Consider the following 22,970-nt stretch of genomic DNA (forward strand, 5'->3'; position numbering starts at 1 on the left):
TGGATTGTCCGCCCATCCATCGTAATTCTTTTAGTTTGTCTTTTGCTTCATTGGCGTTGAGAAAACAACAGTTTTTATACCATGTATATATGAAATATACATAGTATTATAAGTTTAGTCCCAAGTTTGTAACGCCTAAAAATATTGATGCTACAAAAAAAAAATTGGTATAGGTGTTCAAAAAATCACCTAATTAATCCATTTCCGATTGTCCGTCCGTCCGTCCGTCCGTCCGTCCGTCCGGCCGTCCGTCTGTGGTCACGATTACTCAAAAACGAAAAGAGATATCAAGCTGAAATTTTTACAGCGTGCTTAGGACGTAAAAAGTGAGGTTAAGTTCGTAAATGAGCAACATGGGTCAATTGGGTCATGGGTCCGTAGTACCCATCTTGTAAACCGTTAGAGATAGAATAAAAGTTTAAATGTAAAAAATGTTCCTTACAAAAAAATAAACAATTTTTGTTTGAAACATTTTTTTGTAAACATCACTGTTTACCCACGAGGGCGTTAATTAGGTACAAATTTTATAGTATGTATTAATATAGGAATATCAAAGTGAATATCTTTTGTTATTTACATGACGTCAAAAAAAACAAACGATTGCGCATCAACACTTGCGCATTATATGAGAATATCAGTTAAATATGTCAGATATGTATGTATGTGAAATGTGACAGAGTTATCAACACTGCCTATACATGGTATTTCAACAATTAACTCAGTCAATTGTTTGTTTTCACTTGTTTTATATAGGTTATATAGGTACAAAGGCAAAATTTACTTTTACGTTCTGCTTACTGCTGCTTCCCAGTTGGACATTATAAGCCCATCGAATCATCATCAATCAATTCACTGAATGGCAAATAGGCAATATGCAAGCCGTCGCCAAAGAGAGGGGCAGTTAAACGCAGTTATTCCCTGTCCCATCTAATAAGAGTTTTAGTTTTAGGAGCTAGAAACTCTAAGTCTCCACAAGCAATCAGGATATTTCCTTAAATTTGTTTTCCTTATAACTCATATTTTGCATGTTTCAGCTTACCCCCCTCCCTCCGGCTCATTGTCTCGATGGCGCTTCAAGCAGACAGAAATATTTTTAAGTTTTTTATTTACCTATAAATTTTACGTTTTTTGACATGTAACGTCACAAAGATTTTGGCCCTCCGTGCCCCTTCTTGTCACATTTCGTTAACACCATCCCCTAACCTTAACGTGTAACGCAATCTATGGATGGCCCTAGTAAACTATCCAAAAATGTAGGAACTAAAGTGATTCCTCCAGAGACACTATCCATAGACCTTGCATCGCATTGCCGCAAAACTCTCATCGAAACTATTTTGTAGGAATGTAGCTCAAAAATACCGACCTATTTTCCGGGAAAAGGGCGCTGGTCTATTTACCTACTGTTTTTAAAACAAAGTGTATAATTAAATGTAAACAAATGGAGGTAAATTATTGTAATTAACAATAAATTATTACATAACGCATAAATTTAGGTGTTTATTCGATGTGAAAAAAAAATGACAATTACAACAATACGCAATATAGGTACTTATTATTTGTACGCAATACATATATTGTTTAGAGTTAGAAGGTGTAAGTATTAAAAATAGCAATTAAGGTTTATGAACTGTTAATAAAAAAATTATTAATTATTCTTATAAAAATAAAAAATGTACGGATTACTGATTAAAAAACTTTCCAATATGAAAAAGATTGGAACTATTTTTTATTGAGTGTTTTTTTAGAACATAAAATCAGCATGGATTTTTATGTTTTCTTCATAGTATTTCTGGCTAATATGGTTACTTGCCATTCGTTAAATGAGTAAATGGTTTATATTTTTGTTTTCTGGGAATTGAGTACCCCATAAATAATGTAATTTTCTTTAAAAAAATTTGCTAAAAAACAAAAAAATATGGATTATTTTGCCATTAGACAAATAGTTTTTAGGATATTAAATGAAATCGATCCGAGAAACCGAACTTCATAGTGAGGTTTTGGATATTTTCTAAAAAATTATGCCTCCTATCGTCAAATGTACTCGATTTATGAATGTTTTGCTCATAAATACCTTATGTACTGAGTTTTGTCGAAATTGGCAACAAAAATTTTGTTTCAAAGGAGATTTTAGATACTATCTCAAAAACTATGCATCCAATCGTCAAAATAACTTGATTTTTGTCTTGTTTGGGTAAAAATTTCCCTCTAAAATCGAGTTTTGCCCAATTCCGGAACAGAAAATATCAAATTCCGGAACAATTAAAAAGTATTGGTCTAATGGTGAAATGAATCCAATGTTCTTAATTTGTAGGTTCCTGAATTGTTTGCAATTTTTACAAGTTTGCCGATTACCTAAATCACATAAGAACAGATAGATGCAAGCAAAAACCACAAAAATTCATCCTAATTGGTCTTTTAACGAACAGTTTTTGACGTAAAGTCTAAAATTCTGTATTAAAACATCTTTTTGTTATTTAATTACCAATTATATTAATATTTAACTTAGTATACACAGAATACTTTAACAAACCAACTTTATTTCTTGTTTAAATTATTTTGTTTTGTATGTATTATGTATATATGTATTTTTATTTCATGGTGGAATAATTTTGAAATGAAATGTTTTCATTTAATAAAAAAATTATGTAAAATTTTACTTTTCAAATAAAAATTACAATTTTTATTTTATTATTATTCATATTAGGTATGCGGCCCACTTATGTACGTACAGGTACAATTATTTATTGGCATTACATTACTTAAAAATAAGTTTAAGTACGTTCGTTCAACTTCTTCTAACTTTACTTCAATTCCAATTCGCTCTAATTAACAAGTTTGCTTTTATCAAGATTTATTCTAATGTACAATTTATGTAAATAGAAATAGGTATTGAAATCAAAATTTACTCAATAAATCCGAAATACAAAAGCCGCACATGTGGAACAATTTAAAGTAGTTGGCTTCCCTCCGGTTCTTAATGTTTTTAGGGTGCTGAAATCGAATTTAAACTTTCATGCTAAAATATCAGATTGATCATCAAGGAGGAAGTACACCAACTGAAACCTTGATGCAAAATTATAATCTATCTCTCTCCTATGTGGACTCTTATACCTCTATGATGATCTTATATTTGATCTTCCAAGGTCTTTGGTTAACCTTTTGATCGAAAATTTTAACTTTCTAGATATCCATAAGAATTCAATATTGATAGTCCATTCATCTTTTCAAACTTCAGTGTTCTGGGTATTAACAGTAAAAAAAACGATACCTTATCCTAAAGTAATTGGATCCAATATTGAAAAATTATGCTTTTATAACAAGTCAGGTTGGCCGAGCGGTCTAAGGCGCCAGATTTAAGCTCTGGTTCCCAAACGGGAGCGTGGGTTCGAACCCCACACCTGACAAAATTTTAGAATTCGAAGGATGTGTTTTTTTTTGTTCGTCAGCAATAGGGTATGGAGTTCCACAAAGTAAAGCTCTCTACAATTAACTAAATACAATTAATCAATTTCAAGAAGTTGGCTTCCCTGCGCTTTTTAAAGTTTTTAGGGTGCTGAAATCGAATTTAAACTTTCATGCTAAAATTTCAGATTGACCTTCAAGGAGGAAGTACACCAACTGAAACCTTGATGCAAAATTATAATCTATCTCTCTCCTTTGTGGACTCTTTATATGATGATCTTATATTTGGTCCTCCAAAGTCTTTGGATTCAGGTTAACCTTTTGATCGAAAATTGTAACTTTCTAGATATCCATAAGAATTTAATATTGATAGTCCATTCATCTTTTCAAACTTCAATGTTCTGGGTATTGACAGTAAAAAAAACGATACCTTATCCTAAAGTAATTGGATCCAATATTGAAAAATTATTTTATTCAACAAGTCAGGTTGGCCGAGCGGTCTAAGGCGCCAGATTTAAGCTCTGGTTCCCAAACGGGAGCGTGGGTTCGAACCCCACACCTGACAAAACTTTTGAATACGAAGGATGTGTTTTTTTTTTGTTCGTCAGTAATAGCGGATCGAACTAAATTTTTTTAATCACTTCAGATGAAGTATTTCCCACTTCACGAATAGAAAAGTGAAGTTGATTTTTAAAAATCTTTAATAGTATGCAAGATACGAACGTTTAGATTTCTTTCGTCATACGTAAGTATCGCCATAGAGACTACATATAAAACTTTGTTTTGCTAAAAGGGAATGGGCAACCTTTGAATGCAATCTTTGATAGCTTATAAATTCGTTTTTAATTTCAAGTCTAGCTATACATTTTTATGGGTAATATGGCCAATTAATACCAAATTAATATCATAGAATACAAGAACAATTGAGTCCACGATGAAGGTAGTTTGGCAGTAAGGCTTATTTTCTTGAGAATTTGATGAAATTAAAATACAGTGTAATCTATTAGTATTTAATTTGTCAAAAAGAAAAACAATGAAAATGTGGAACGAGATATTTATTATTAAAAAAATGTTTAATAAAGCAAAGAAAATAAAAATGAAAATTTGATTTTTAATCAGTTTTTATATTTTCTTCTATAATTAACAAAGAATTTCATTTACATAAATTTCTTGATATTCTGTTAACACATTTTCTACCAGTTTTTCTTCTTTAACTGCGTCAGTGAAAATTTCTTCTTTGATTATCAATTCTGTATGCAATTATATTTCAATTTCTTTCTTGGTTTTCAATTCTCTATGCACTTTTTCTTCAGTTTCTATATTTTCTCCTTAAATTGACAAAGAATGATATAAATAAACATGATATTCTCTCAGTTTTTCTTCTTTGACTGTGTCAGTGACAATTTCTTCTTTGATTATCAATTCTGTATGCAATTACTTTTCAATTTCTTCCTTGATTTTCAATTCTCTTTTTCTTCAGTTTCTATATTTTCTTCTTTAATTAACAAAGGATTATATACATAAATTTCATGATGTTCAGTTGGCAAATTTTCTACCAGTTTTTCTTCTTTAACTGCGTCAGCGACCATTTCTTCTTTGATTATCAATTCTGTATGAAATTCTTTTTCAATTTCTTCCTTGATATCCAATTCTCTATTCAATTTTTGTTCAATTTTTATATTTTCTTCTTTAATTAACAAAGGATTATATACATCAATTTCTTGATTTTCTGTTGACACATTTTCTATCAGTTTTTCTTCTTTAACTGTAACTAATTCGATATGTAATGGTTCTGAAGAGTTAGATACAGATGGGTTAGAACACTTTATTGGAGAGGTTTGTTTCGTACGTGATTTGATTCCAGTCTGAGTAGTTGTACTTCGCCGTTTGGTTGTATTGTATACCTGGGCTGTTTTTTCAATTATTTTTTGTTGTTGATCATCGAGTGGATCTGAAAAATTAATTTTTTTCTGATAGAAATATTAAATTAAATAAACGAATTGCTCAAAGTGAAGTGAATTAGTTTGTAAAATACAGGAGTACCTAAACTTAAAATCGTTACAATAATTTAAACTGAATCAATCAAAGACACGTCTAATTTTTTTTTTAGAAAAACGTCTTTGCATGAATACATCAAAATATAGTTAATGAACTCTTTTTTCAACATATTGCTTAGTCCAAAGTGTAAATTCTGAGATTTATTAACGTAAATTACCTTCTTCTTGATTTGGAACTTTGTCGGTTTGTTGAAATACAACTGCTCTTATGAATTCGTCACAATCATTTAACAATGAGAATTTTTGCCTTTTTGCAGCAACTGGTCGACAGATATTAGCAGAACTATTGGATCTTGTAAGTTGGCAGTCAAACTTTGTGGGTAAACAGCCTGGTCTCATCCTTATTCGAGATACAGCACCCATTGTAGTATATTCTACATAATTTTCCATGTCATTTTGAAGCTGAAATTTGATTTAAATCAAGCAATTAGTTATTTAGAAGTACAACAACAACAACAACAAACAAACAACCAATTTGCCAATTTATTTTGGTCTCTTAACCAAAATTAACATCTTCAACGATTTGATATTTGTATTTATAGTTTATCAGAACTTACATCAAAGTGATCTTCACAAAAATAACTGGTACTTGTTGTTGACAATGATGTTGGACATCTTCTAGCAAGAGTTAACCACTTTCTCCTTATTTTTGCACTTTTTGGAACGTATATGAAAAGTTTTTGTGGCGTATTGATTGAAGTATTTTTACACATAGGCACTACACAGCATTTGTAAAACGACGTATTCATTTTTTTTGGCTTTAATTAAACTTATTCGTAAGAAACTCAGTCAAGATCACATTACTTTGACAGAACGCTAATTGTTTATCATGTTATTGTTTATAATCTCCATGATTTACATTACATCTTAATTGACAGGAATGGTAGTCACAGACTTGATTAAATATAGACTGATAAAATAAATGAATCAATCAGTTCCGATAAAATTGTTATTTTTCACTCAAACTATTTCCATTCATTTGGGAATCGTTTGGGAGGATTTGGGAATATAATTTTAGAATTTAGGAATTATTAGTTTTCCTGTAATTAATGTTAGCAGGTAGGAAATTAAATCCACTTAATTTTTATGTTATTCGAAAGGAAATCATTTGGGAATTACGATAAACATGGTTACAGAGATTGGGAATGTATAATTATTTAATTACACTTATTTTTTAGTTGATTTATAGGTTATGTTAATTAACCGTATACCTGAACCATTAATTGTTATATAGCAGTATGGCGCCAATATTCAAATATTATTGAAAAATTTTGTTTTTTTAACTTATTTAAATGTTAAGTTTTATTTTGCATTAAAACTGTTCTTATTCAATTGAGAATCGTTTGGGAAGATTTAGAAATATAACTTTATTATTTAGGACTGATTAGTTTTCATTTAATTAATTAGTTTTTCAAAGTGTAGGTATACTTAGCAGATAAAAAATTAAATTTTCACCATTTTTAAGTTATTTGATAATAATTTACCCGGAGACTAATCTAATTTATTTGGGAATAGCCATACACACCAATACTTGTTTCTTGTTGTATATCGCCTCAGTGAACAGCTGCAGATATCTTATACTGGTTACAAGAGAATTAACTGATTGGACTAATTTTCGAATTCCCCAGTTTTAGTAAAAGGAAAACTATGGAAAATGGATAGGTCTTTATGGAAGATCTCAAAACTAGCTTGCTAAATGAGAAATGAAAAAAATAAATAAAAACTATATTAATTTATTTGAACAATTAGTTTTATTCGTCATCTAAAAGAAACGTTTATATCTAACATAACGATTCAAGACTAAAAGAGAAGCAACAATTAAAAGACTAATTATCGCAACATGCAGATAGTATTTCCTGTAAGTAAAGAAAAATTTGTTAATTTTTTATTATGAGTATATCAACAAAAGGACCCCTTACAATTCTTATGCCTTTCGGCAAACTGTCTGAAATCGTACGCTACGTAGCTCATGAAAACTAAAACAACAGTTTCGATTGCTACAAAGTTCAAGGGCTTTGAGATTTTTAACCAAGAATTCGAGAAAGAATTCGAGTAAACTAGATAGGTGAACAATTTCCAAATTTTTTTGGCTTAATGAACATGGGATATTTCCTCCTCTTTTCAAGAACTAACATTTCACAAACTTCCAAAAATTTTATTCGGAAGACGAAAGTTATTTTCCATACGTTTGATGCGAAGTCCTTTTAAAAAAACATTTCCTATGTAAGTAAATTCTGTCAAACTGGCATAGCTATAATAAAGTCATAGGTAAGTACTTCAATTAGCTAAATTTGTAAAGTTTATTTTAACTTTTGTATGGTAATGCAGGAGCTTACAATTACTGATAGCCACGTCGGCTAAGCAGAGAGAATTGCTATCATTACAATAATGACCGTGATCAGAACATACTATGCAAATACAACGCGTATTTTTTGATAGGCTTTTGTCCACTCAGAATAAATCGGTTGAATAAAAGTTTCAAATAATAAATCATAAAATGTAGATAACAAAATACAAAGTTAATTTTAATAAAATTTAAGGATCATTAATATTTTTAGATAATAATTTTCACAAAACTATGCATCCGGTCACGTGACAGCAAACACAACTCAGATGTACTTTCATGGTACTACGTCACATCATATGAAAGACTATGTAAGCTTACAAATACAAACACATATAACTTGCAAATTCTTGTAAAGATTCATATACATAAATGAATGCATGTCATGAATTGATATCATACAGGACGCCATTTCATCTACACTGGTTTAGGACTAAATTTGAATTGGTTTTTTAAAATGCAAAATACATAATGTAAATAGTTTTTTTTTTTTTTTTAATAATACTTTCTTGGTGTAAATCAGATGCTAATGTAACATATAAACCATTTTTTTAAATTTAGGACAAAAGCCAAATAACCAATGCTAATAATAATCATGCAATAATTATATAGAAGTACATCAAAGTAACATCTTACATTTTTAAATTAAACATTCGTTTGTTAAACGTTTCTTCTGAAAAGTTTTTATCTTTTAACAGATATCGTATTATGCCATCTCTTTGCATTTTCAATTGATCCGAAATTATACATCCAGAATAATCTACCTGTAAATTTTACATAAAATTGATGCAATTATATTTTAAATTATCTGTTTCGATTTTATACTCACCGAGAACTTATCAATATCCTCTGGTTTCAATATTGCATGTAAAGATTTAAAATTATCATTTTTAAATGTCCATTCATTTAATGTGAACGGTGCAAGCTTCATATTTGAATAAAATACTCTACGATATAATTTAAATAAACTAAAACAATATATTTACTTTTGAGAAATGAAAAACGGGTTGATTTGTTATTTTAAAATGATGTAAATGCTAATAATAATTCTTAGTTTTGAGGGTTGATTTTGTATTCGAGAACAAAACTCGCCTGGAAACTGAATAGTTTTTAATAATCGACTTAAAAAAAAACTTGAATTTTAATTACTTACTTTAATCTCTGATTACTTATTTTCAATAAAACACTTAAAAATATTGCTGGAATCAAGTGTAGTGTTACAAAATAAAACCAATACATATATTTATTTGGCGTAGAGACACAAAACGGATACCATAATAGTTGATTCGGTGGATTTTTTAATATTATACTCGAACCGATATTAGTAAACAATCTATTACTCAGATTTACAAAATCACTGGTTGATGAGTTAATTACTAAGCTACAAAAATAATATTATAAGTAATGTTTCGTTTGGTAGGTACTTGTAGAGTACTTGTTTTGTTCCGTTGAATCGAAATTTCGACGTTACCCAGACGGTTAATTTTGGTCCAATTTTTATAATAAGATTCTTGCAACATTGCAAGGTATAATTTTTTGCTTGAATCTAGCAAATTATTCGTTTTAGTAGAAAAGTTACTAGAAAATTCTATTTTCAAATACCATTGATGATTTCATATCCATGGGTGTATAAAAAAAAAGGAGGGAAGAGATTAACATTTATTCTCAGATGAATATTTTGCAAGTTTCAAACAAAAAGTCCAATTTTTTGGGATTGATAATCTTGGAATTTTAATTTAGCAGCTCAAAAAATATAAAGGTACCTAAAGTTGTGTTGAGCACCTCGACCGATACGCTTACTGTCAGCAGCTACCTACTTTGGGAAAACATAAGGAACGTTTTATGGTACTTCTCAGTGAATTTATAGTTACAGATATTAAATTTTTACCATTTATTACGATCAGTTTGTTCTAAAGCCTTATACCATGCTGATGTTATCATTCCTTTTATTGCAATGTCAACAGGCATCCAATCTACCTTCGTATCATCATTTGCATAAACTGCATGAATTACGCCAGTCATAATTCCTGTAATTAGACCCATTGGTCCATTGTAGTTATCAATCCATCCCGGCATTGGTTCTTTTTCCGAACCAACCACTAAGGCAAAATATAATTATTTTATTCAAAAAAAAGTCTTTCAGTTATAAAATAAATTAAAAATTTTTACTGTTATATCAAATTTGAATTAAGTTTAAATGGAAACTTAAATAATTTTCTGGTTAGCCTTCTGGGAAATGAGGGTATAATATTCTCGTTTTGAGCGCTTCTCGAATGAGGACTGTTCAATTATTATTGAGAAAATCATTTTACCATGTGATAGCTTAAATTAGAACTACGATAAAAGCCTTGAAGTGTATCTGGGTTTCAGTAGGCGTTGGATAAAAGATATATATAGAAACCGTAGTAATTTAAAACAATGATGTTCAAATATATAAAAAAACTATATAATTAACAAGTGAAAATTACAAAATTTAAAAAACCCCCGACAAATCTTTCGGGTACGTTTAATTATGTTTTAATTGCTAAACTCGCAATTGAAACATAACAAATAATAGTCTTCATTAAATTACCTTTTTTCTTAAAGCCTTTTCCAAACTGAGCCGATTTTGGAGATCATCACTAATTTTTTAGTTTTTTCGGGTACGGAACCCTCAACTCGCACTTGAAACATAGCTAAGAACACTCTCCATTAAATTGCCTTTCAAACGACAAAAAAATCAAAATCGGTTCATCCGCTTAGGAGCTAAGATGCCACAGACAGACAGACAGACAGACAAACAGACAGACAGACAGACAGACAGACACACATAGCGGTCAAACTTATAACACCCCTTTTTTTTAGTTCGGGGGTTAAAAAAGTCCACTCTTTTAATGGTCTAATTATTCCGAAGACCACTATTATTTTCTATAAAGATTAAAGCTTGCTTTTGATTGCTTCACGTCATTAGTGGTAGACTTGACGTCATTAAGGTTGTCATTTTGACAACTAAGGCTTTATGCCATTAAGGTGGATGATAATCAGAATACCAAGTAAATTCGCTCGTTTTTGCTACAATCAGATTGTTTTTTACAACCAAAAACCCATAACATTAAAAAATCTCAAATGAAATAATAACATAAAAATTTACCGACTGATGGACGAAAAATAACTGTTGATACATCTTCACAACTTTCGAAAAGAAGTTCTTCAGCAAGATTTTTGGAAAAGGTATACGTGTTCGGATATTTATTTAAAATTCTAAAATTAAACGAATTAATTAAATTCATATATAATGCTCAATTCGTGACTCCAAGATATCATAATTTTTGCAGTTGTAAATAGGAATTTTTTTTCGGACATTAAATAGTAAAATGGCGTGCCATACAGCAACAGTCACAAAAATTTTTCTTGAAAATTTATAATCATATGTAACTATTGGATTTTTTATGTTTTTTTTTTTTTTTTTTTTTTTTTTTGTTATCTTGAACGTTTCCTATTTTATTTTTTGATATCTTTGTATTGTTTTAAATACGAGTTGGTTAGGCTGAGTTTGTCGACTATAGAGTAATTGGTTGGGTTCTGAAGTTCTTAGTGCTTGCGTTCAAAAATGATACTATTACAGAAAACGGACATATTATCGTAAACTATATACAAAAGTTAAAGTTAGAATTTTACATGCATATATTTAAATAAAAAAGATATGCGATGCGCGCGTGTGTATTCCGCGATTTCGCTAGGACTAGAATTAAGTGATATGTTACCATTCTCTCCAATTGCCATTACATTGTTATCTATAGTACTTTGGAGTCGCGAATTTGAGCAAACTTTACAAGTAACATACTTTTCTTCAAGAAAATTGAGCACATTTTCATCCATAATTTCAGCTGCTTTAATCATAGTTTTCCAATCCGTTGTCGCCTTATAAACCTTTTCTTCGATTGTGTCCACGCCTTTATCGACATTACAATAAGTGGTTGATGTATATAGAAAAACCTAACCACAGAAAAAGAACTTTATAATTCGCTATCAAAGAAGTAGTCAATACGGTGTGTTGCCACAATATTATCTTGTGGCTGCTTACTATGACATGTAAAATTTAGCATTATGTACATATATTATATAATATAGGTATTACTTGGAACTAAGGATAGCTAAGTTAGTAGAAGCGTGGCTATATAATTGGTTATTTTAGTGATTACTCAGTTCGAATCCAGCAGCAGTGTAATCAGTCACATGCGGAAAAAAAAACTATGGTTAAAAATATGGCCGCTTTATAATTGTACTGTTTCCTGCTTTAGTCAATATATACTAAAATATACTTTAAAAAAAATAAAAATTCGTGTAATAATAGCTACGTCCAGACGAAGTTAGCCATACTGAGGCGAAAGATAGTAAATGCACCTGATGCATCTTAAAGAAAAAATTGGATAATCTTGGGCGTTTTCCGAAATATACATCAGTATACTGGCCATTAGTAATGACGTCATGAATTGCCATATTGTGCTGGTGATAAAATTGTGACAAATAACTATTTAGCCGGCTGTGTAAGCATAGATTAGATTGTGTGAAATAATAATAAAATAATAATTGTAAATTATGTTTCAACAACATATTGCCGTAATAGCCAACACTTCCATTCTTATAAATAGACTTCAGTTAAAATTTGGCACTGACTGAAGTGAAGCCAATGTTACTGAAGGTTCAATATAGGTGTTTATTATAATTGTTTACCTTTAAATTTTGCATTTGTTTAAGTATTTTTAACATTTCTCTAGTTCCTCGTGTATTAATTAAAATAGCATCCTTCAAAGAATCATCAAATCGAACAGATGCTGCCACATGGAATACAATGTTTATTTCATGAATTATAAATTCTAAATCAGAATCAGATAAACCATATTCTAGTTTGCTGATATCTCCTTTAATTACTTTTACTTTTGATAATGATTCCGGATATTCTTCTTTTAATCTGTTAAATAACTAAAAGAAAGGGGAAATGAATACGTATATAAGTGCAAGAAGAAGTGGAACAAGTCAGGTAAAAACAAATTTTCAGTAAAATGAGTGATTAAACATTCCTCAGGCTTACGCTTTATCACAAATCTGTTATTCCTAATAAGCATCAGTATATTTTTCCAACATATCCTTACTATTCATAGGAATATCATGAAAACTTACAGGTATATTAAACATTTTATTTAATCTTTCTTCATCCGTATAATTTTTCTTCGAACGCAGTAATAAATAAATGCCCTTAATTTTTGGACATGAACGAAGTAATTTTTCAATTAAAACTTTGCCCATAAAGCCAGTACCGCCCGTAACCAGAATGTTTTGATCAGCATAAAATTCACAAATTGATGGTGCATTATTTGATAACTGTGATAAAGTTACTTTATCCACAAACATTTTCTTCGTTGGCTTAACGATATTATCTTCAACAATGTAATTGTTATTATAAAACATTTTGGAACACCCGCAACCACAGTCATATATGTATACACCTGATAACTTATCAGAATCAGTCCATGTTCTACAATGTCAATGTTTTTTATATGCCAAACGCAAGCATTCTTATTTGGCTTTGCAAATATTATTATTGTGTTCTTTTTTCATGTCATTGTAGAGTTGTTAATAATAATGTTCGATTTCCTTCGGAAATTCGCTAAAAACATTTAATAAAAGGTCAATTAAAAAAAAGACGTGGTGATGATTATTTAGAAATGAATTTATGTATAATTTTTTTTTTTAATGTAAATTAATTAATAAATTTATTCAATTAAATGACGAAGATCAAGTATTGTGTGATGTGAATATAAAATCAGAATTAACAATAGCTGAAAATATTTTCGATGCACTCAATATGAATGCAACATTGTAATCCAATTTTAAAAAAACGAATAAATTTTATTAAAAAAATAAACTTTTATTTTCTATTTATGGGACATACGCGGGATAAGGATTTCGGAGGAAGTAAAACTAAGATGAGTAACCGCACCCTAGCAGTTTCGAGAATGCCGTAAAGATGCCGTAATTATTCGTTATTATTATAATTTGGCAACCAAATTATAACCAAATTATAACGGTAAATATACGGCATTGCGTAAAAGCCGAATAATTACGGTATCTTTACGGCATTCTATCTATACGGCAGCTATCGTACTCTCCCCAGGATGAGTAACCGCACCCTAGTTTCGAGAATGCCGTAAAGATACCGTAATTATTCGGCTTTTACGCAATGCCGTATATTTACCGTTATAATTTGGTTATAATTTGGTTGCCAAATTATAATAATAACGAATAATTACGGCATCTTTGCGGCACTCTCGAAACTAGGGTGCGGTTACTCATCCTGGGGAGAGTACGATAGCTGCCGTATAGATAGAATGCCGTAAAGATACCGTAATTATTCGGCTTTTACGCAATGCCGTATATTTACCGTTATAATTTGGTTATAATTTGGTTGCCAAATTATAATAATAACGAATAAATACGGCATCTTTACGGCATTCTCGAAACTGCTAGGGTGCGGTTACTCATCTTAGTTTTACTTCCTCCGAAATCCTTATCCCGCGTATGTCCCATAAATAGAAAATAAAAGTTTATTTTTTTAATAAAATTTATTCGTTTTTTTAAAATTGGATTACAATGTTGCATTCATATTGAGTGCATCGAAAATATTTTCAGCTATTGTTAATTCTGATTTTATATTCACATCACACAATACTTGATCTTCGTCATTTAATTGAATAAATTTATTAATTAATTTACATTAAAAAAAAAAATTATACATAAATTCATTTCTAAATAATCATCACCACGTCTTTTTTTTAATTGACCTTTTATTAAATGTTTTTAGCGAATTTCCGAAGGAAATCGAACATTATTATTAACAACTCTACAATGACATGAAAAAAGAACACAATAATAATATTTGCAAAGCCAAATAAGAATGCTTGCGTTTGGCATATAAAAAACATTGACATTGTAGAACATGGACTGATTCTGATAAGTTATCAGGTGTATACATATATGACTGTGGTTGCGGGTGTTCCAAAATGTTTTATAATAACAATTACATTGTTGAAGATAATATCGTTAAGCCAACGAAGAAAATGTTTGTGGATAAAGTAACTTTATCACAGTTATCAAATAATGCACCATCAATTTGTGAATTTTATGCTGATCAAAACATTCTGGTTACGGGCGGTACTGGCTTTATGGGCAAAGTTTTAATTGAAAAATTACTTCGTTCATGTCCAAAAATTAAGGGCATTTATTTATTACTGCGTTCGAAGAAAAATTATACGGATGAAGAAAGATTAAATAAAATGTTTAATATACCTGTAAGTTTTCATGATATTCCTATGAATAGTAAGGATATGTTGGAAAAATATACTGATGCTTATTAGGAATAACAGATTTGTGATAAAGCGTAAGCCTGAGGAATGTTTAATCACTCATTTTACTGAAAATTTGTTTTTACCTGACTTGTTCCACTTCTTCTTGCACTTATATACGTATTCATTTCCCCTTTCTTTTAGTTATTTAACAGATTAAAAGAAGAATATCCGGAATCATTATCAAAAGTAAAAGTAATTAAAGGAGATATCAGCAAACTAGAATATGGTTTATCTGATTCTGATTTAGAATTTATAATTCATGAAATAAACATTGTATTCCATGTGGCAGCATCTGTTCGATTTGATGATTCTTTGAAGGATGCTATTTTAATTAATACACGAGGAACTAGAGAAATGTTAAAAATACTTAAACAAATGCAAAATTTAAAGGTAAACAATTATAATAAACACCTATATTGAACCTTCAGTAACATTGGCTTCACTTCAGTCAGTGCCAAATTTTAACTGAAGTCTATTTATAAGAATGGAAGTGTTGGCTATTACGGCAATATGTTGTTGAAACATAATTTACAATTATTATTTTATTATTATTTCACACAATCTAATCTATGCTTACACAGCCGGCTAAATAGTTATTTGTCACAATTTTATCACCAGCACAATATGGCAATTCATGACGTCATTACTAATGGCCAGTATACTGATGTATATTTCGGAAAACGCCCAAGATTATCCAATTTTTTCTTTAAGATGCATCAGGTGCATTTACTATCTTTCGCCTCAGTATGGCTAACTTCGTCTGGACGTAGCTATTATTACACGAATTTTTATTTTTTTCAAAGTATACACCGTAAAGCAAATAGTTGGTGGCGCTGCTATAGGCTATAGCACAAATGTAAGTTTTAAAAGAAAGTAATAAGAGTAAGATAAAGATCTAAGCAAGTTGTTAGAGTGGATAGAGAAGCTCACAACAATCACTTTCTGCTACACAAGCGCCATTCTGCTCAATTTTAGAACTGTTATTTTCTGTTTTCAGCTAGACACTTTTACTTTGACCCGTATTTATAAATGTCCTTTTTACCTCTACCCTCCATAATATGACTGATTACTTTTTTGATCGAGAATTATAAAGTTGTTTTCTGTAATTAGGTTTTCCTGTATACGTCAACCACTTATTGTAACATCGATAAAGACGTGGATGCAATCGAAGAAAAAGTTTATAAGGAGACAACGGATTGGAAAACTATGATTAGAGCAGCCGAAAATATGGATGAAACGGTGCTCAATTTTCTTGAACAGAAGTATGTTACTTCTCAAGTTAACTCAAATTTAGCATTATTTATGAATTTAAATAATTCTTGTAATTTTAGAATTTTAAATAAATATCCGAACACGTATACTTTTACCAAAAATCTTGCTGAAAAACTTCTCTTTGAAAGTTGTGATGATATACCAACAGTTATTTTTCGTCCTACAGTCGGTAAATTTTTAAGTTATTATTTTAATTTTTAACATTTTTATAGACTTTTGACAATTGATTTTATTACTCCAAATGCTTCTGAAGATGTTTTTAATAATAAAATAATTATATTTTGCCTAAGTGGTTGGTTCGGATAAAGAACCAATGCCTGGATGGATTGATAACTACAATGGGCCAATGGGTCTAATTACAGGAGTTCAGACTGGCTTACTTCATATAGTTTTAATAGACGGTAATAAGGAGGTAAATTGGGTGCCTGTTGACATAGCAATAAAAGGAATGATAACATCAGCATGGTATAAGGCATTAGAACAAACTGATCGTAATAAATGGTAATATTTTAGAGCATGTATGCTATAGATTGTCATAATAATTGTTGAGTACGTTAGCGACTCATTCGAGATGCACGGGATAACTTTATCAATTACAAAACTTCTTATGTTTTGAATAATTTTATGTTCTAAGACTTCTATCTGAGGATAAATGTTATAGGAAGTTTAGTATTATAGTATAGTATAAAATTTGTAAATACCTTTATCCCATACAAAATGGTATCGCTTTCTCCTCGGTACACCTCATGTGAATGACATCATTGTAAAAGTATTTAAAAATAAAATTTTCCGGTGACTTTTCTTCCCAAGCGAATCTTTTGCCAGATTGAAGCAAAAATAAAAGTATAAAGTCAATGCCATTTTTCGACTTGATAATCTTGAAATTTCGATTGAACGACAAAAAAACAAAAAACTGCCAAAAAATAACAGTCACTAAATAACTATACATATACAGGCCGTTCTGTTATTGACTGCAGATCGTCGACCTACAGAATAAGCTCATAAAGACGAAGGAAAAAGTTATGTACCAATTTTGGATCTGAGGCCTAGTTTGCGAGATAATTAACAAAATAAATTAATATAATATTAATAAAAAATAAATAACTTTATCGAATCCCAGTTCAATAAAATTTTGAAGGCTGGTATTGTATTATTACATAAACTGAGAAATAATAATAATAATAAGAGAAGAAGAATAAGTAGAGTGTGGTAAATAGTACATAGATACAACCATTCCCGCTACTATATTATATCATATGCATACAATAAACAAAAACTGATGATGAGATTTAGTCAACTATTTAAACAAATACAAACAATATTATGCATTTTTTTGAGTGTTTTTCATATAGGACCACCTCCTACCTGCCTTCAATATTTTATTGAACTGTGATTCGATAAAGTTATTTACTTTTTATTAATATTATATTAATTTATTTTGTTAATTATTTCGCAAACTAGGCCTCAGATACAAAATTGGTAAATAAATTTTTCCTTCCTCTTTATGAGCTTATTCTGTAGGCCAACGATCTGCAGTCAATAACAAAACGCCCTGTATAACGAAACATTACTAATACTATAATTTAATCTTTGTAGCTTAGTAATTAACTCATCAACTAGTGATTTTATAAAATTCAATAATAGCGTAATGAGTGATCTTGGTGTCAAAATATTAAACAAAAATCCACCGAATCAACTACTATGGTACCCATTTTTTTTTCAAACGACAAATAAATATTTATATTGGTTTTATTTTGTAACACTGCACTTGATTCCTGCAATATTTTTAAATGTTTTATTGAAAATAAGTAATCAGAGATTAAAGTAAGTAAAAAGAGTATATTTTAATTAAAAAATTAAAAATAATTAATAACTTTGCTGCAATCGTAAAAAAAAAGTTTTTTGGCGAAGCCGGTAGGAATGCCACATTCAACAAAAAAAATCATAACAGATAGATGATTCACCAAGGACCCTGATCTTGAAAGTTAGTTAAAGGTATACTCTATTTCGTTAAAGTTAAATGATAGAAGAAAACTTTAAATTAGAAAGGTGGTCATTAGATAATAAACTAACATTTTTTGTTAAAAATATTTTTACCAAATTGTATGTAAAAATTTGACTATACATCAAATGTTTTGGAATTTTTAGCTCAGTTTGTTCGTGATGTAGGGTTTTTGGGATGCTCTTAAACAACTAGAAATAGAACTCAAAATTTAAAATTCGGAATCAAAATTTAATTGTTTAAGTAGATTATAACATTCACCTTCTGTGGAATCTATTAATACAGCGAAAAATCATTCAAACCAACAATATTCGTGTTTTTATTAGAAACACATTTCTAATTTAAAGTTTCTTTGCTTTACCTGTAACCTGTAACTTCAAAGTCAAAACCCAATCCAAGTGATGCCTTCATCTTGAACAAATGCTGCGCTCACCTTCATCTTGAACAAATTTTACATGAAATAACATTTTTCTGTAGCTAACTATAGTGTTGGAAGAAAAACGTCATCAGATAGTGGCAGAGGAATTCTGGAACATACTGTAGACAACGTTAACGCAATTAATAAAAATACGACTGTGACATTCCTATTAAACAAATTCCACATTAAGTTCTGTTCTTGAAAACAAAACAAACTTTCAAAACCGAGAAATATTATTAGCATATCATTATTAAATAAACAATTCAAACCGTTTTTTAATTTTCAAAAGTAAACATTATTTTAGTTTATTTAAATTATATCGCCGAGTATTTTATTCAAATATGAAGCTTGCACCGTTCACATTAAATGAATGGACATTTAAAAATGATAATTTTAAATCTTTACATGCAATATTGAAACCAGAGGATATTGATAAGTTCTCGGTGAGTATAAATTATAAAATCACAACAGATAATTTAAAATATCAATTTTATGTTAAATTTACAGGTAGATTATTCTGGATTAACAGTTTCTGAACGATTTGAAACGAAAAGAGAAGGCACAATACGGTATCTGTTAAAAGATAAGAACTTTTCAAAAGAAACATTTAATAAACGAATGTTTAATTTTAAAATGTAAGATAATACATTATTTTGATGTACTTGTATACAGGGTGTTCTGTTATTAACTGCAGATCGTCAGCCTACAGAATACTACTCATAAAGACGAACAAAAAAGTTATTTACCAAATTTCGATATGAGCCCTGATTCGGAAATTGTGGCAATTGAAAAAATAGAAAGATTTATGAATTCACAAACCTATCAAATTCAATAAATTAGTAGGTGTCACTTTCTGCAGTTAATAACAGAACGCCCTGTGTAAGTCTACCATATGCAATTCTTCCATGACGCATTGACTATGCTCAGAAAATACACTTGGAGTGACGGCCGCGGCGTTCACTTTAAAAGGCGAGCTATATGATCGTAGTATTTTATGATCACGGCCATTGTATTGTAATGATTGGTTCCTGCCAACAATCACTTCTAAGAGTAATTGTTGGTTCCTGTATTACCATAGGAAAATAGAATTACCTTTATAAATTTAGCAAACTAAGCAATACTCGCATGTTAACTCGAAAATTAACTATCTAAGTGTATTGAAATTTGACTTACTTATGGTTGTATAATAGCTATGCCAGTTTTCCAGAATTTACTTACATAGGAAATATTTTTTGTACAATAGTTGAATCATAATGGTCTTGATTTAAGTCACTATGTCATGTAAAGATTGTGAATGAGTATAAAATGTAAAAGGACCCCACATATTTCGTCTGTCTTATATACTTTTTGAAAAATTGAAAATGTTAGTTCTTGAAGTGTATAGAGCAAAAGTCTCTATGGCCATAAAGTAAAAAAAAAGATACTTTGTCATGGGGACTGTTGACAGAAGTGAAATTTTAAAACTTTGGAAGAACTGTGTGTGTGTGTGTTTTTTTTTTTTTTTTTTAATTAACTATAGTATAGATAATTAAAATTTCATAATTTGCAAATTGGAATTATTAACGTATGTATAATAAACTATTATAAATAACAATAAAAAGCAACAACACATAGTGTTTTCAAGCGGTGACTCATCTTAGAACTAAGTGTACTCAATGTTGCTTAACTTCACTGATTGGGCGAGAATCGTTGTTTTCAATGTGGTATGGTGAAGGTAACGGTGGCGATTTGGTGACGATGACACGAGTTCCATGATTTTTATTCACATAAAAAGTGCTCAACGTGCCAAAAGATTTTTTCACTTCAAAAATTTGAAACTTGTTTACCTACCTATAGTTTACCTATAGTTTTTCTCGATTTCTCGATTCTCCATTGTACGGGGTCCTTTGTTGATACACACATAATAAAAAATTAACAAATTGTTCTTTACTTACAGAAAATACTATCTGCATGTTGCTGTAATTATTCTTTTAATTATTGGTTCTCTTTTCGTCTTAAATCGTTATGTTGGAAAATTTATGAATAAACGTTATATTTAGATAAAGAATTCAATTTTTATGCGAGAAGTGGGCATGGTTCTGGTATAACGTTAAATAATTTTTTGTGGTGGTGTTTTGTGGTAGTTGTTGAGCGAAGCGGACGAGTAGCTGTTAGTCTTTTGTATAATTAACACAAATTGTTAAAAATATATTATAAATTTAAAAATTGATTTCAATTCCAAAATAATTACTTCCGGTATAAATTATTTTGCATTTCGACATTTTCCACTTTGATTTCCATGTAAATGTCTCATGTAAATTATTATCAAATAACGTAAAAATGGTGGCTTGAAAAACTTATTAATTACATGAAAACTAATCAGTCCTAAATAATAAAATTATATTCCTAAATCTTCCCAAACGTTTTCCAATTGAATAAGAATAGTTTTAAGGCAAAATAAAACTTAACATTTACATAAATTAAAAAATAAATTTTTCAGTAATATTTGAATATTGGCGCCATACTGCTATATAACAATTAATGGTTCAGGTATATGGTTAATTAACATAACTTATAAATCAACTAAAAAATAAGTGTAATTAAATAATTATACATTCCCAAACTCTGAGACCATGTTTATCGTAATTCCCAAATGATTTCCCTTCGAATAACATAAAAATTAAGTGGATTTAATTTCCTACCTGCTTAAACTAGACGCTGAAAAAAGAATCATTAATTACAGGAAAACTACCAATTCCTAAATTCTAAAATTATATTCCCAAATCCTCCCAAACGATTCCCAAATGAATTGAAATAGTTTGAGTGAAAAATAACAATTTTATCTGCTAAGTATACGGAACTGAATAAATCACTCTTGTTTTGGCGAAAGTGTACTAATCTCTATATAACTAGATAGAGGATCTGTATAAAATAAAATAAATAAGTGTTTAATATTGAAGCATTCCCAGCGTTCCAGAATAAGTAGCTGAGAACTAAATGAAACCATTGTACGAACACTTGCACTGTTTCATTTTTTTTACTTATATTCACTCATTTGGAGGAATATCCCGTCTCAAAAACCTAACCCGTCTAATGAATGGCTGGCTTGTAGATTGATAGTTCGGTGATAAAGACTTTTATTTCCTCTACACTTGGTTAAAATATCCGACATTTTCAAGATAATCAGTTTATAGTTGTTGGCAAATAAAACCAAAAATTTTTGTCTAGCGAATACCAAATAAACCCATATCCACGATGTCATATAAAAATTTTGAATTTAATGTGGGGATAAAAACCATTACTGGAAAATAGGAGTGCTGGAAAGGGGTAAAATTAAAATTTTTGACTAACCAAGTAGATGGTTCATTTGCAGTGGTGGCCCCCGCTTGGACAGGGGCCCCAAAAAATGGAAAATTTTGAAAACACAATCGAAAATTTGAAAAAAAAAAAACACATGAAAAAAAAAAAACACATAAAAAAAAGAAAAAATCCATGTCAACAATATCGATCATTCATTGTCCCCAAACGATTTGAAATTAGTTTAAATCTGTATTTCCCGCGTATAGTTGGCGCTTCGGTCGCTCGTATTTGTGTCTTCGTCTGAACAGCGTTTCCAAATGTTGAATGCCTCATCAGGCTATTCCTTACAATACCGATAGCTAATAGTACAGGGGAGAGATCGTTCAGCGCATTAAAACGCGTCAAAAATTATTTACGCTCATCGATGTGTCAAGAAAAAGTTAGTGATTTAGTCTTACTGTTTATCGAAAAAGACAAGCTTGAAAAACTTGACTTTGATGATGTCATTCATCAATTTGCGACTGAGAAAAGTAGAAAAAAGTTGTAATTTAGATAATAAATTATAAGTTAACTGTAAAATATATTGATTATGCAAAATTAACTAGTTATTCATTATTTTGAAATATCGGGGGGGGGGGAGGTATTTTACAATGAGGGCCCCAAAAACCTGAGGTTGCTTGGGGCCCCATCAGAGGTAAATCCGGCACTGTTCATTTGGTACTCGATAATACCTATAGTTTGGAGGTCAAACACTAAAATTATATTAATTTTTTTGATAGTCAAGTTTTGATGTAACAATTTAAAAAGAAAA

General features: G+C 29.9%; 4 protein-coding genes and 2 non-coding genes across 6 annotated transcripts; 4 read left to right on the forward strand and 2 right to left on the reverse strand.

Moving 5' to 3' along the window:
* The first annotated feature begins 3,320 nt into the window (after positions 1-3,320).
* Positions 3,321-3,404, forward strand: Trnal-uaa. The gene has a single exon. It is a non-coding gene; the product is annotated as a tRNA-Leu (tRNA).
* Positions 3,405-3,883: 479 nt separating this feature from the next.
* Positions 3,884-3,967, forward strand: Trnal-uaa. The gene has a single exon. It is a non-coding gene; the product is annotated as a tRNA-Leu (tRNA).
* Positions 3,968-4,642: 675 nt separating this feature from the next.
* On the reverse strand, positions 4,643-6,312 carry LOC123299008. The gene is made up of 3 exons (XM_044881133.1): positions 6,017-6,312; positions 5,618-5,861; positions 4,643-5,353 (listed from the first exon to the last, which is right to left on the reverse strand). The coding sequence occupies exons 1-3, from the start codon at positions 6,206-6,208 to the stop codon at positions 4,863-4,865; spliced, it is 927 nt and encodes a 308-aa protein (XP_044737068.1). The 5' UTR covers positions 6,209-6,312; the 3' UTR covers positions 4,643-4,862.
* Positions 6,313-8,435: 2,123 nt separating this feature from the next.
* LOC123298886 (putative fatty acyl-CoA reductase CG5065) lies at positions 8,436-13,386 on the reverse strand. The gene is made up of 8 exons (XM_044880983.1): positions 12,964-13,386; positions 12,517-12,765; positions 11,627-11,778; positions 10,934-11,043; positions 9,692-9,902; positions 8,957-9,184; positions 8,633-8,750; positions 8,436-8,567 (listed from the first exon to the last, which is right to left on the reverse strand). Exons 1-8 carry the CDS (start codon positions 13,249-13,251, stop codon positions 8,436-8,438), a joined length of 1,488 nt encoding a protein of 495 aa, XP_044736918.1. The 5' UTR covers positions 13,252-13,386.
* Positions 13,387-14,714: 1,328 nt separating this feature from the next.
* Positions 14,715-18,189, forward strand: LOC123298887 (putative fatty acyl-CoA reductase CG5065; the record flags this gene model as incomplete). The annotated part of the gene is made up of 6 exons (XM_044880984.1): positions 14,715-15,131; positions 15,330-15,578; positions 16,299-16,450; positions 16,520-16,629; positions 16,751-16,961; positions 18,057-18,189. Coding segments are annotated over exons 1-6 (1,143 nt in total), but the record flags the coding sequence as incomplete, so codon positions are not given.
* Positions 18,190-18,243: 54 nt separating this feature from the next.
* On the forward strand, positions 18,244-21,022 carry LOC123299014. Its single transcript, XM_044881142.1, has 4 exons — positions 18,244-18,284; positions 19,185-19,323; positions 19,388-19,515; positions 20,817-21,022. The coding sequence occupies exons 2-4, from the start codon at positions 19,222-19,224 to the stop codon at positions 20,917-20,919; spliced, it is 333 nt and encodes a 110-aa protein (XP_044737077.1). The 5' UTR covers positions 18,244-18,284; positions 19,185-19,221; the 3' UTR covers positions 20,920-21,022.
* The last annotated feature ends 1,948 nt before the right edge of the window (positions 21,023-22,970 follow it).

The sequence above is a fragment of the Chrysoperla carnea genome, chromosome 4, assembly GCF_905475395.1.
Source record: "Chrysoperla carnea chromosome 4, inChrCarn1.1, whole genome shotgun sequence".
NCBI lineage: Eukaryota > Metazoa > Arthropoda > Insecta > Neuroptera > Chrysopidae > Chrysoperla > Chrysoperla carnea.

Coding starts and splice junctions, on each gene's coding strand:
- LOC123299008 (XM_044881133.1), bottom strand. CDS start 6,208: ATGAATACGTCGTTTTACAAATGCTGTGTAGTGCCTATGTGTAAAAAT. Junction 5,862..6,016: donor TTTGTGAAGATCACTTTGAT/GTAAGTTCTGAT, acceptor ATCAAATTTCAG/CTTCAAAATGACATGGAAAA. Junction 5,354..5,617: donor AGTTCCAAATCAAGAAGAAG/GTAATTTACGTT, acceptor TTAATTTTTCAG/ATCCACTCGATGATCAACAA.
- LOC123298886 (XM_044880983.1), bottom strand. CDS start 13,251: ATGTTTTATAATAACAATTACATTGTTGAAGATAATATCGTTAAGCCA. Junction 11,779..12,516: donor AACAAATGCAAAATTTAAAG/GTAAACAATTAT, acceptor TTCTGTGGTTAG/GTTTTTCTATATACATCAAC. Junction 9,903..10,933: donor TATTTTTCGTCCATCAGTCG/GTAAATTTTTAT, acceptor ATTTTGCCTTAG/TGGTTGGTTCGGAAAAAGAA.
- LOC123299014 (XM_044881142.1), top strand. CDS start 19,222: ATGAAGCTTGCACCGTTCACATTAAATGAATGGACATTTAAAAATGAT. Junction 19,324..19,387: donor AGGATATTGATAAGTTCTCG/GTGAGTATAAAT, acceptor TTAAATTTACAG/GTAGATTATTCTGGATTAAC. Junction 19,516..20,816: donor CGAATGTTTAATTTTAAAAT/GTAAGATAATAC, acceptor CTTTACTTACAG/AAAATACTATCTGCATGTTG.